Source organism: Ovis aries, chromosome 10 (genome assembly GCF_016772045.2).
Source record: "Ovis aries strain OAR_USU_Benz2616 breed Rambouillet chromosome 10, ARS-UI_Ramb_v3.0, whole genome shotgun sequence".
In the NCBI taxonomy this organism is placed as follows: Eukaryota; Metazoa; Chordata; class Mammalia; order Artiodactyla; family Bovidae; genus Ovis; species Ovis aries.
Window position 1 is genome coordinate 33,989,284 of NC_056063.1, and position 13,626 is coordinate 34,002,909.

Genomic DNA, 13,626 nt, shown 5'->3' on the forward strand with positions numbered 1-13,626 from the left:
AACCACAGACCCAGTATCAGGCTTCCCACGTTCTCTCCTGCACATTATTCCACATCAGCGGGTGGAAGACCATGGGTAGTGCCTTTGAGAGGGAAAGATGATAGAAATGCAAAAACACAACCCTGAGCCAACAACATAAAACCACACGACCCTGAGCCAGCAGAATCACACAACCTGTCAATTCTCAACATGCCTAGTTTCACAGACAACCAGCTCTCCTGATTGCAACAGACGTTATCACATCTAACAGACAGCCTTCCAGAAAGGAGGTGACCAGGAGCATCCGGCAGTGCCTGGGGCTGTCACTTACGGCCTCGATGATGACAGAGTAGGGCGTTCTGGCTGTGAAGACAAAGCCCAGCTTCCGGGCCCCTTTGACCAAAGCGGCTTCATCTGTCAATAAGAACAGAGGAGGCATTGACTCGTTTCTGGGATGGATAGCGTTCTGTTCAGCAAGTGTTATTTTTCACATGATAAAAACCCACACCAGCGACAGACGTCTGGCCTTCCGTGCAGTAAAGACCGGGGACCTAGAAGGTGCCCACTCACTGCTCGCCCTCTACTAGGGTCCAGAAAGGAGCACCTCCCTCAGAGGAGAAGCTGTGGACCTGGAACTGGTCCCCAGGACACTCTGCAGCCAGCGGGAGATAGGAGGCACATGGCGGCGCGTGGCAGGGCAGGGCCGGCAACAGTGCCGCAAACACCCAAGGGTCGGGGAAGGGGGCAGCGGGCACCCCGGCCGCAGGGCCTCACCTGGGGAGGAGGCCTGGTACACGATGCTGTCCCCATCCCTCTCGGGGACCACAGTGTGGCACACGGCCAGTAGGGTCAGGAACTCCTGGATGCAGGGTGCGGTGGGCTGCAAACGGAGCCAAGATTAGCAGCTGTCAGGATGCCCCTGACCTACTTCAGGGTCAGGCTCAAGGGACCTCCTGCTTAGAATCCAAGGGTTCCTTCCTGCTCCCCTCAGAACAGAGGTCAGGAGCCCCAGTGTGGACTCCAGGCACACCTGCTCGTCATCCAGCTCATCTCCTGCGGCTTACAACCCGCTACTCCGGGTACCTTGTGATATATTTGATGTGAACTAAACCCTTAAACTGTTTCTAAGCGAACGAGTCTCTTATGGACCAGTTTGCTGTTTAGCCATTTAAATCCCTTGCTGCTGCCACCCTGTACTTTCTTCTTACCCTTCACCATTCATTCCAATGTGAACAGACCATTGCAGCCATCCATCTGCACTATCACTCTCAACCTGACACTCTTTGAGGTTGCTTGAGTCCTTTCTCAGACAGCAAGCCCTCACTGGCGCTCGTTTCTTTAACATCTTAATTAACACTCCACTCCTCCACAGAAGGTTCTTCTGAGACGCCACTCTTCTGCTTAGAAGACCTCTAGCCAAGTAGCGCCATCTACCTCTGAGACCAAAATCCAGGAAAGGACAGTATCAACGTCTGTGATCCTGACACAGAGCACAGCCTTCAGCAGCATCCTCTGTGCAGCCTGGATCACCGGGTCAGCATCTCTGGAGCTGAAGCAGGATGGCTGCATCCCAGCCCGGGAGCGTGGGTGCCTTCCATGCTCACATCTCAGAACACTGCTAGGAAACTTCTAGCATCAACAAATAGGCACTAACTGAAATATAGTATAGCAGACCTCCTCACTGAAAATTCAGAGAACATTATAGGTATATCTATCTCTTCACAAAATTTGGGAAAGATAAAGTTTTAATGTTGCTTGAGTTTACCTAATTTTAAAACTGATTTTTTTTTTAAGAAAAGTCATATTAGGTCCAATTTATACTGGTTAAACTGGTTGTGAAATGCTCTGATCACTGAAAAAGTTAGTATTTTTCAGAATAGCCTTTAGAACAAAAATGCGTTTATATGGACCAGCAGTAAATCCTGGTTTGCTACAACAGTTCAGAATGTGACGTCACAGTTAAGAAGCCAACAGATTAAGATTCTGACTCTCATTTCTCCATCTGTTTGCTGGGTAACTTTTGGCCAAGTCACGTTTTCCGTGCAGCTCCCCATCATCTCTCTGAGGTGACTCAGGTGCTAAAGGAAATATACTTCAAATGTCTAGCACATAAGTAGGATGCTATAAATCCTGCATATTATATCTTATTTCCTAGATGATCCTAACCAAAAGATACTGTAATTACTTTTCAAAATACATGACCTCTTAGATTCACAACTATGAAGAAAGAGTCTTGCAGAAATCTTACAAAACAACAGAAATCTCAAATGCTAGCGAAGTCTACGATCAGACTCATCTTGATGTGCTTACTTTATAACTTCTCTGCATACTTAATTAGGCCCCAAATTAACTTATGCAAAGTGTTCTTCACAAACCGATCATATTCCTAAAGTATTAACACCATAGGAGTGAAGCCACATCTCTTCCCCAAATTCCAAAATAGCAACTTTCAAGATGCTACATACATACATAAATGCAAGTGCATCATAAGATGTTTAATGTCCCAGAAGTGAATGACGGCCCTTACATGATGATCCTCGATATTCTTCAAGAGCCTGGGGTCATCAAAGTCGCAGGAATCACTAGGTGGAGGAGGAATCCGGCTGAGAAGAGAATAGGAGATATTACTCAGCTCCAAAGTTCCTTTAACTCAAACCTAGGAAGAATCTGTCTTCAGAAAGAACCACACATAAAAAGCCTATAAATTTATATTAAACTTTTAAAGATTTGAAATATTGTGTATTATTTCAAACCTCAAGACAGTAAATGTCACACCTGACTATAAATAAAATAAGGATGGTCCCTGACTTACATTGTTTTGACTTAATAACTTTTCAGTGGTGCAAAACTGATAAGCATTCAGTAGAAACTATCTTTCAGTCTTTGAATTTTGATCTCTCCACAGGCTGGCAACACATGGTACAATCCTCTCTCATGATTCTGGGCAGTGAGTGTATCCCCACCATCACAAGGGTGAACAACTGAAACACAACCGTGCTGGACCCAGACAGCCACACAAAAGATGAATTAATAGACAAAATGTGGTATGTATATATATGGAATATTACTCAGCTTTCAAAAGGAATGGAACTCTGATACATGCTACAACATGTATGTTACAGCCTTAAAGATATTATGCTGGGAAGTGGGAAGTGAGCAGGATGTATCAGACCGATAGCTGGGTATTTTTGTTAAAAGCCCTGTAGCATGATTGGACTTTCAAAACCATACTCATGTTTCATTTTTATTCTGGTTCCCTCTTGAAATAACATGCAACTTTTATTTTCAAAATAGTCAGGTGAGAAATGCTAATATAAAATTGTTCCAAAGCCTTTCCCACTAAAGTAGAAAGAACTGTTAAAATATACTTACGAGAAATCATCTGAGGATGGTTCCCTTGTCAGTTCTGGAAAATGACTGCCAGAGAGAGAAACAGAGTCGTTACAGAGCTGTGATCAGAAACACAGGTATTCACACAAAGTACAAGCTCAGCACAGATCATCCATTAGGCTACTAAACAAGCCTTGGTAAATTTAAGAAGACTGAACTAGTAAGCATCTTTTCCTATCACAAGATACAAAACTGAAACTCAATCACCCCCCAAGAAATGGAAGATTCACAAATATGTGATGATTAAACAGCATGTGAAGGAACAACCAGTGGATCAATGAAGAAATCAAACATGAAATCCCAAAATACCTAGAGACAAATGGAAATACTAAAACTTGCAGAATGCAGCAAAAGCAATTCTGAGACATTTTATAGCAATAAATGCCTACCTCAAGAAACAAAAATCTCAGACAACTTTACACCGAAAATAACTAGAAAAGGAACAAATAAATCTCAAAGTTGGAAGGAAATAAGGATTAGAACAAATACAGATGAAATAGAGACTCAGAGGTCAATAGAAAAAAAATCAATGAAACTAAAAGTTGCTTCCTCGAAAAGATCAAGTTAAGAAAACTTTAGCTAGACTTACCAAGAAAGAGGGGACTCAATCAGAAATTAAAGAGAAGACATTACAACTGACACTACAGAAATAAAAGGATCACAAAAGACAACTATGAACAATTAGATGGTAACGAATTTGACAACCTGAAAGAAACGGATAAAGGCGTAGTAACACACAACCTACACAGAAGATCTGAGTACACCCATTACTACTAAAGAAACAGCATCAGTAATTTAAAAACTCCCAGCAAAAGTCTGGAACCAGAAGGCTTCACTAGTGAATTCTACCAAACATTCAAAGAAGAATTGATACCAACCATTTTCAAAAAATAGAAGAGGAGGGAACACCTCCAAACTCATTTTACAAGGTCAGCATTACTCTGATACCGAATGAAAAGGGACATCACAAGAAAATTACAAGCCAATATCCTTGAATAACAGACACAAAAATCCTCAGTAAAATATTAGCAAACCATATCCAACAATACATTAAAAGGGTCATACACAGGGATCAAGTGGGATTTATTCTAAGGATGGAAGATCAGTTTAGTATCTGCAAATCAATATGATAGCACCATCCACATTTCCAAAATGAAGAATAAAATCATATAATTGCCTCAGTGAAAGAAAGTGAAAGTGAAGATTACTCAGTTGTGTCTGACTCTTTGTGAACCCATGGACTGTACAGTCCATGGAATTCTCCAGGCCAGAATACTGGAGTGGGTACCCTTTCCCTTCTCCAGGGGATCTTCCCAATTCAAGGATCAAACCCAGGTCTCTCACGTTGCAGGTGGGTTCTTTACCAGCTGAGCCACAAGAGAAGCCCAAGAATACTGGAGTGGGTAGCCTATCCCTTCTCCAGTGGATCTTCCCGACTTAGAAATCAAACTGGGGTCTTCTGCATTGCAGGCAGATTCTTCACAAACTGAGCTATGAGGGAGGCCCCAATATATTTGCCTCAATAGATGCAGAAAAAGCATTTGATAAAATTCAAAATTCACATATAATGAAAAAAAAACTCTCAGCAAAATGGGTATATAAGGAATGTACCCCAATATAATAAAGTCCATATAATATATGACAAATCCAAGGCTAATATCATACTCAACAGTGAAAAGCTGAAAGCTTTTCCTTTAAGATCAGGAATAAAACAAAGATGCCCACTCTTATTATTTTTTTCTCAACATAGTATTAGAAGTCCTAGCCACAGTAATTAGGCAAGAAAAAGAAGTAAAAGGGATCCAAATAGAAAAGGAAGAAACAAAACTGTCACTGTTTATAGATGATATGATATTATATACAAAAAAACTCTAAAAGATTCCACCAAAAATCTGTTAGAACAAATTCAGTGAAGTTGCAAGATACAAAATCAATATATAAAAATCTGTTGCATTACTACATATTAGTAAAGAACTATCAGAAGGAGAAATCAAGAAAACAGTTCCACTTATACTTGCATCAAAAAGAAGAAAATACTTAGGAATAAATTCAACCAAAGGAATGAAAGATCATACACTGAAAAGTGTAATACATCACTGAAAGAAATTCAGCAACACAAATGAATGGAAAGACGTTCTGTGCTCATGGACTGGAAGAATTAATGTTGAAATGTCTATACTATCCAAAGAAATCCACTGACCCAATGCAATCCATATCAAAATTCCAAAGGCATTTTTCACAGAAATACAGCAATTCTAAAATTTATACAGACTCACAAAACTTTGAGAAATAAGAACATAGCCAGATGCATTATGCTCCTTTTAGAAAAGGAAAGTGTTGAGATCAAAATATGAAGTAGAAATGTATACTTACTAGATTGGAAATATAAAGTTACATATTCCTCGAGATTTCTCATAGGTTGGTATTTATAGAAATAACCATGTTTTAACTGTTTTAAATTGGGACTCATTCGGTTTTAAATATCTTCAGTAGTAATTATGAAACCAAATCCCTTATAAATACCCTTTCAAAGTATCAGAAAGTCAAGGTATTTGACTAAGTGGCTAAAAATAAACTTCTTTTGTTGGAAGAATACAAATAAAATTCAGTAAGTTATAAAGACACTCACCCATAGGTTACCCCAGCAATGCTACACTTTTTGAAGTTCATGATATTGCATGTAAGAGTTCCTGTTTTGTCAGAAAATAGATATTTTACCTAAATCAAAGAGAAAAAATATATGCCAAGAATGTAATAACATGCAAAGACAGACTAAGTGAAGTCTTTTATTCTACGTTTTTCAAAATCTGTATTAGTTTTCAAAGGTAAATTTCCTTAGGCAAGCAAAACATATTTTATAATTAAATATATGTTATATATCATAATTATATATTGTAAAACTAATATATTTTAAAGCTTAAGACCACAATTCTGGAGTCCAAGTGTGTGGAAACATACAAAAGAGATTTCAGTAACAGCCCTGAATCCACTTAACATCAGTAAGCACTAAATTTCGCCACTAGGCATCTCAATGACATTTACACAGAATTCATTCTTGTGTCTAATACATCAAGACAACAAACTCAGACAGTGGCAACCACAAAATATTTGTTTTTAAAACTCCATCCCTTGGTTGGACTAAGAAAGCATGTCCTGAAATAGCACAGAACACTAAGCTTCACAATCACCATCATAGTGAGGTTACATAAAGGCAGTGTGGCACTGCAACAGATTAACGTAACTTTCTAAGGCACAAAGTTCTACAGATTTAACACGCTAGGCTCTCAATACACAAAGGTGAAAAGAGATATTCCTGTGAAAGTCAATAAGCAAACCATTTAAACATGATTAACTGAGTGCACAAGAGAGGAGCCCACAGGCATATGTGCTGTTACGGTCTGCCCTCCTGGGTGGATGCTACGATGGGGTAAGGGCAAAGAACTCAGAACCACAAGGGAAGGGAGCCCAGGTCAGGCTCTGAACCGTGCAGGTTGGAAAAGTCACCTCAGCCTTCTGGGACTCAACATCCACGTCCATAGGGGTTTGGCTAGAAGGTTAAGTAACATTACTCCATGTCTAACTTTCTGGGAAATTACATCATAGATTAGTGAGAGGGGAGTAATTAACAGAACTGTCTCCAGCGAAACTCCAGTTTCTCAGTGACTTTCTACAGAGGGGTCATGACTGCAGCTGGATGTGAGATGGATTCCAGGAATTCCCAAGAACTGTGCTAGGGAAGTCACACTGCACTGTTTTTATACAAGACAGATTAATAACAAGAATTGTATACTCTAGACTTTTCCTAACTGATACAATATAAGCAAATACTAAGAATTATTTTTAAAGTGCCTTCAAGTAATGATTATTAATGATCCTAAAGAAGTCAAATAGTACACAGAAATATGAAATCAGTACACTATTAAAGTAATGAATGCTGTAACCATAAACAAGTTTAAATATATAAGCTTTATCTGCAGTAAGACTAGGGGTATAAAAAGTTCAGTAGAATCAGCCTTTCAAAAGCAGTATCTCTTTCTGTTTCTTTTTTAAAAGTTAAAAGATGATATCAAAATATTTTAAAATGACAATTTTATAATAAGGAATTAAGATTTTTCTATTATTCTGCCTATTGGATTTTGACTTCTCTTTTCAGTTCCAACTCAGAACTACTTCCCCACGCAAACTTTTCCTATTCTCAATTAGGATGAACTATCTCATCATGGGAGCTGGAGGACACCGAATCCTTCAATCATTTGGGTCTAGTTCAACAGCATCTGAGAACAAAGTTACGCTAACCATTATGCTAAAATGATAAAGGCAGACAAAGATGACCAAAGAGCTTGTCTCCACACCTCTGAACAGGCTCCAAAATCCCAGGATGGAAACAGACACATAGCACTGTCACTCTTTTTTACTGTATTTATGTTTGGAGAGACTGTTGCAGAAACACTGAAGAGAGGTAAATTAACCGCTGGGAGACTGGAGCAGGGTTCAGAGAAGGCCGGTTTAGTCTGATATATACTGCACTCGCTTCCTGCGGTTGTTGGCAGAATCATATAAGTAAATAAAGTGAAATTATAATCTGTATTAAAGTGCATTCAACAGACCGAGACTTTGCAGTGATTTCAACTCACAATGAGGACATAATGCAAAGTATCACTTAGTAAAAAGGCAATAGCGGTTTGGGGGTGATGGTGGAAAAGAAACTGAGTCCTTGAAATCTTACAGAGACGAAAGCAGGAACATGTGAGAGATTTTATGGATTTATATCCTTCAAATTAGCCCCCACATAAAGTCCCTTGGACAGCAAGGAAATCAAACCAGTCAACCCTAAAGGAAATCAACACTGAATATTCACTGCAAGGACTGATGATGAAACTGAAGCTCCAATACTTTGGCCACCTGATCCAATGAGCCAACTCGTTGGGAAACACCTTGATGCTGAGAAAGATTAAGGGCAAAAGGAGAAGAGGGCAACAGAGGATGAGATGGTTAGATAGTATCACTGACTCAATGGACATGAGTTTGAACAAACTCCGGAAGATAGTGAAGGACAGGGAAGCCTGGTGTGCTGCAGTCCATGGGGTCTCAAAGAGTCAGACACAACTTAGCAACTGAACAACTCAATACCCAAGCCTCTTAACCATCGTCTTTGCTTTATTTGCTCCTGATTAACAATCTTGCATACAAAGTGACCTTGCTCTATATTTCTTGTACTAAATTTGTTGCAGGTGATAAGATCTTCCAGGTGATAAGATCTATCCATGTCTCAAAAAGCAAGTCAAGATCAATTAACATTTGTATTGAATAATACCTCCAAATACTACAGAGCTCTTCAGACATCAAAACCACCTTTATGGAGAATTATTTTTGCACAATCTCTCCACAGTCCTTCCAACACTTGTCTGCCCCCGTGCTCACATCACTGTCCCAAAGTCCCCGAGAGGCTCTCACCTGGCCAAGCTCTTCATTAAGGTTTGACGTCCTGGCCATGGCAGGAGTGTCATTTCCCAGATAATACATGTCTGTGTCCTGAGAGGGAGAAAGGAGTGGGGGGACTTCAGCAAATATCCACCGTTCATCACTCGTTTAGATTAAGAAGAAACTCAAAACAGGTAACTCAAACAAATGCTAATTTTAAATTTAGTGGTGAAAATACAGGGTCTGTTTATGTAGAAAAACACTGAGATACAGGGGGAAACATGGTATTTATTTATAGCCAGAAGATTTGGCTTCCAGATGATCATTTCCTAACCTAGACTAACTCGTACTTCTGACCTTAGCTAATACCTCATTCAAAAGGTTGTTGTGAAGCTCAAATAAAAATGCCCATGAAGAAAAAAAATGCACATTAAAGTGTCTGGTCATCAAATACTAGCTGCTGAGGTCCAGGGCTTCACGACCATGGTGGTCCTTGAAAATTCCACTTGGACTCTTGCAACAGAACCTAAGTTCACTGTCACTGTGAATTTTGATATAAAGAACACTTAAACAGACACACCTAAGAGAGCTTTCCTTCTGCACTATAAAGCATGAGCAGCTGCAGCCACTTCATGCCCATGGACTGGAAGACAGGGACCTGCTTGCCCTCTTCTCCATTATCCCACTGATGCTCCTGAGCGCACCTGCCTGTTTCATGGCCCAGGAAACTGGGACACTAGGTTGATGAGTCACCACCACCACTAGCTCAGGGACAACCTTGCCCAGTCTCTAGGCAGTGAAATCCCAGATCGAATTATAAATCAGTGACGCTCCTCTTTTTCTGGAGGCCCAGCTTCATCACTAAGGCTCCGACAGGATATTAGGAAATGACACGTCCCCAGCAGCTCTGTTTCCAGCCCCGTGTGATTCTCACCCAGTTTATGAAGAGGGCTTGTGTGTACTTCACAACCTCGAGAGTCACCAGCAGACTGATGGGAATCAGATTGTTGTAGAGGATGATGAAAGTCAGCAGGTTGTATCCGAAATTGTCTGAGGTCGCGTCTGCAGAAGAAAACCACAACATGTGCATAGCTTGGTCTCCGTTCAGTATCCCTGTACTTTATTATGCTGGCATTTTTCTGAAAGATGTTCACAAGAGAAGTTGATTGGCTTAAGCGTACATTTAGAGATTCAAGTTGAAACAGTTACTGAGCACCTGCTCTGTGCCATGAACTGTGGATACACAAGGCTGTGATGACACAATTCCTTCCAATAAAGAGCTGGCTTCCAATAGGAGGCTTTGGGGGAAGGGGGTGAGCCCAAGCCAGCATCTGCCAAGGTGATCATGCAGCAGGAGATATCGATTAAAGAGGAGTTCACAGGCATGCAGACACCGCGGCAGCAGGGGTTTAATGGGAAGGCATAGTCCCAGTCACTCAAAGCCGTCCAGGAGAACGGAGGCTTAAGCCAAGTTCTGGAGGATGGCACGAAGGCAGCTAACTGAAAAGGATGCAGAAAAGAGGACAGGAATACCTACAACCTCACTAAGGTAGGAGTGTATTGGGGACGCCCTGAAGAATTGGTCAAACTGGGGCAAGTGTGAACAGGCAAAATAGGTGCAGACAGGGAGGCAGACAGGAAGCTTTGAGCCTATTTACAGAAGACAAGAGGAAGAATGTCTTAATGGAGCACGGGCCCTAGAGGAAGAATCTGAGGCCGAATCAGCTAAGGCGGGAGGAGGGACCAGGAGAGGAGGCAGAGGTACAGGGTCTCTGAGTGTCAAAGAGGAGAGTTCTCTGAAGTCAAAGCTCTGATACTGATGGCACAAATGTGAAGTCTGATGGCTTTTACTGGATGCTTTTACAAGGCATAAAGCACTGAATGGAAAAAAAAAAAATAGGTAAATTCTTCACTGTAAATCATGCAGCTAGTACTGGAGTTTGATGTCAGCTGAGCAATTTAAATGAGAGTTTCCACAAAGCTTATATATCCGTATAGTGTCACTGTTGTTTATGTACCTAAACAATGACATGCTGCAACTAATACATATTCAAATTCATCTGTCTTCACGTTTGAATCTAAACATACAACACGGTTGAAATCCATGTTTTAACAACCAAAACCAAGCAATTTTCACCCAACCTAAGAACAGAATGGGAAAGACTAGAGATCTCTTCAAGAAAATTAGAGATACGAAGGGAACATTTCATGCAAAGATGGGCTCGATAGAGGACAGAAATGGTATGGACCTAACAGAAGCAGAAGATATTAAGAAGAGGTGGCAAGAATACACAGAAGAACTGTACAAAAAAGATCTTCATGACCCAGATAATCATGATGGTGCAATCACTCATCTAGAGCCAGACATCCTGAATGTGCAGTCAAGTGGGCCCTAGAAAACATCACTACAAACAAAGCTAGTGGAGGTGATGGCATTCCAGTGGAGCTGTTTCAAATCCTGAAAGATGATGCTGTGAAAGTGCTTCACTCAATATGCCAGCAAATTTGGAAAACTCAGCAGTGGCCACAGGACTGGAAAAGGTCAGTTTTCACTCCAATCCCAAACAAAGGAAATGCCAAAGAATGCTCAAACTACCGCACAATTGCACTCATCTCACATGCTAGTAAAGTAATGCTCAAAATTCTCCAAGCCAGGCTTCAGCAATATGTGAACCGTGAACTTCCTGATGTTCAAGCTGGTTTTAGAAAAGGCAGAGGAACCAGAGAGATCAAATTGCCAACATCTGCTGGATAATGGAAAAAGCAAGAGAGTTCCAGAAAAACATCTATTTCTGCTTCATTGACTATGCCAAAGCCTTTGACTGTGTGGATCACAACAAACTGTGGAAAATTCTGAAAGAGATGGGAATACCAGACCACCTCACCTGCCTCTTGAGAAATGTGCATGCAGGTCAGGAAGCAATAGTTAAAACTGGACATGGAACAACAGACTGGTTCCAAATAGGGAAAGGAGTACGTCAAAACTGTATATTGTCACCCTGCTTATTTGACTTATATGCAGAGTACATCATGAGAAATGCTGGACTGGAAGAAACACAAGCTGGAATCAAGATTGCTGGGAGAAATATCAATAACCTCAGATATGCAGATGACACCACCCTTATGGCAGAAAGTGAAGAGGAACTCAAAAGCCTCTTGATGAAAGTGAAAGAGGAGAGTGAAAAAGTTGGCTTAAAGCTCAACATTCAGAAAACGAAGATCATGGCATCCAGTCCCATCACTTCATGGGAAATAGATAGGGAAACAGTGGAAACAGTGTTAGACTTTATTTTGGGGGGCTCCAAAATCACTGCAGATGGTTGAAATTAAAAGATGCTTAAAAAAAAAAAAAAAGATGCTTACTCCTTGGAAGAAAAGTTATGACCAACCTAGACAGCATATTCAAAAGCAGAGACATTACTTTGCCAACAAAGGTCCATCTAGCCAAGGCTATGGTTTTTCCAGTGGTCATGTATGGATGTGAGAGTTGGACTGTGAAGAAGGCTGAGCGCTGAAGAATTGATGTTTTTGAACTGTGGTGTTGGAGAAGGCTCTTGAGAGTCCCTTGGACTGCAAGGAGATCCAACCAGTCCATTCTGAAGATCAGCCCTGGGATTTCTTTGGAAGGAATGATGCTAAAGCTGAAGCTCTAGTACTTTGGCCACCTCATGCGAAGAGTTGACTCATTGGAAAAGACTTTGATGCTGGGAGGGATCAGGGGCAGGAGAAGAAGGGGACAACAGAGGATGAGATGGCTGGATGGCATCACTGACTCGATGGACGTGAATCTGAGTGAACTCCAGGAGTGGGTGATGGACAGGGAGGCCTGGTGTGCTGCGATTCATGGGGTCACAAAGAGTCGGACATGACTGATCAACTGAACTGAACAACAGAAGTCCCAATGACTTTTCCCATCTATAAAGTGGCAACAAGAGTCTTCCTGGGCAGTTCAAAATGTGTGAGCTTTCTATATGAGATAACTAGGAAAGGCAGAAAAAATGTCTTCATCAGTTTAACCAAAATATAAAGAAAGGTGGGAATAATAATTATCCCAAGAAAATACTTCAAAGTTTAAAATTCAAATGTGTTACTCAACTTATCATTATTTATTTTGTCATTAAATTTTATTTATTTTTCTGGAATTGCTGTGGAAGGAGATTAGCAAATCTTCTCTCAAAACAAGAAGCCATAAAACTGGACAGAACTATCAGAACAAGCATTCAAAGTGCTGAGAAACCGATCAGAGAGCACACGAAAAATTCAAAAGCATGCATTCAAGAATAACTGCTCAATCTCAATGAGTGGGAGACTTTGGCATTTAAGCCAAAGTCTGTTTTTTCCTTCTCTCCCCCAGATCCATGTTGCTTAAGTTCTGCTCTGGGTGGTAGGTGGGGAGGGCCCTGAGGACTGGCAACTCTCATCCCTGCCCCCACCCCAGCCCACGTTGTGTAAATTCTATCCCAGGGTGGGACAGACTGTCAGAACAGGAACAGCCTGAGGGATCCGACAGTATCTGAAGCAGAGCATAAAACTGCCAGGCCTAGGGCACTGTGAAAAAACAATAGACATCCCTGATCAGGGAAGACAAATCTCTCCCAATACTAGTAGGGGCAAACAAACCAGCAGAGGAGACAGAAATTAAACAGGCAGATCCGTGGAAAGATGGCCAAAGGAAACTAGCTAAGATTATACCCAGCCCTGGTGGTCCAGAGGATAGGTCCACGTGCAAGGCTGCACCTGCTCACAAGACGGGACAAGTCCTTGTGAGCCTCTAGTCCCTGATTGAATATGAGGTCAATTTTAAACTTCCCATCAGTGAGGCCAATTCCGAAGCCA

The 13,626-nt window shown here is 41.1% G+C and overlaps 1 protein-coding gene across 3 annotated transcripts in view; it reads right to left on the reverse strand.

Annotated features, from left to right (window-relative positions):
• Positions 1-13,626, reverse strand: part of LOC101115632 (phospholipid-transporting ATPase IB) — a 469,524-nt gene that overhangs the window by 339,522 nt on the left and 116,376 nt on the right. For all 3 annotated transcript variants that reach the window (XM_042254882.2, XM_060394098.1, XM_060394100.1), the window contains exons 12-18: positions 9,725-9,852; positions 8,824-8,901; positions 5,999-6,087; positions 3,352-3,396; positions 2,507-2,582; positions 754-859; positions 311-393 (exon numbers count right to left, since the gene is read on the reverse strand). In XM_042254882.2, the coding sequence (XP_042110816.1) occupies positions 311-393; positions 754-859; positions 2,507-2,582; positions 3,352-3,396; positions 5,999-6,087; positions 8,824-8,901; positions 9,725-9,852 (605 nt within the window). The remainder of the gene's footprint in view (positions 1-310; positions 394-753; positions 860-2,506; positions 2,583-3,351; positions 3,397-5,998; positions 6,088-8,823; positions 8,902-9,724; positions 9,853-13,626) is intronic.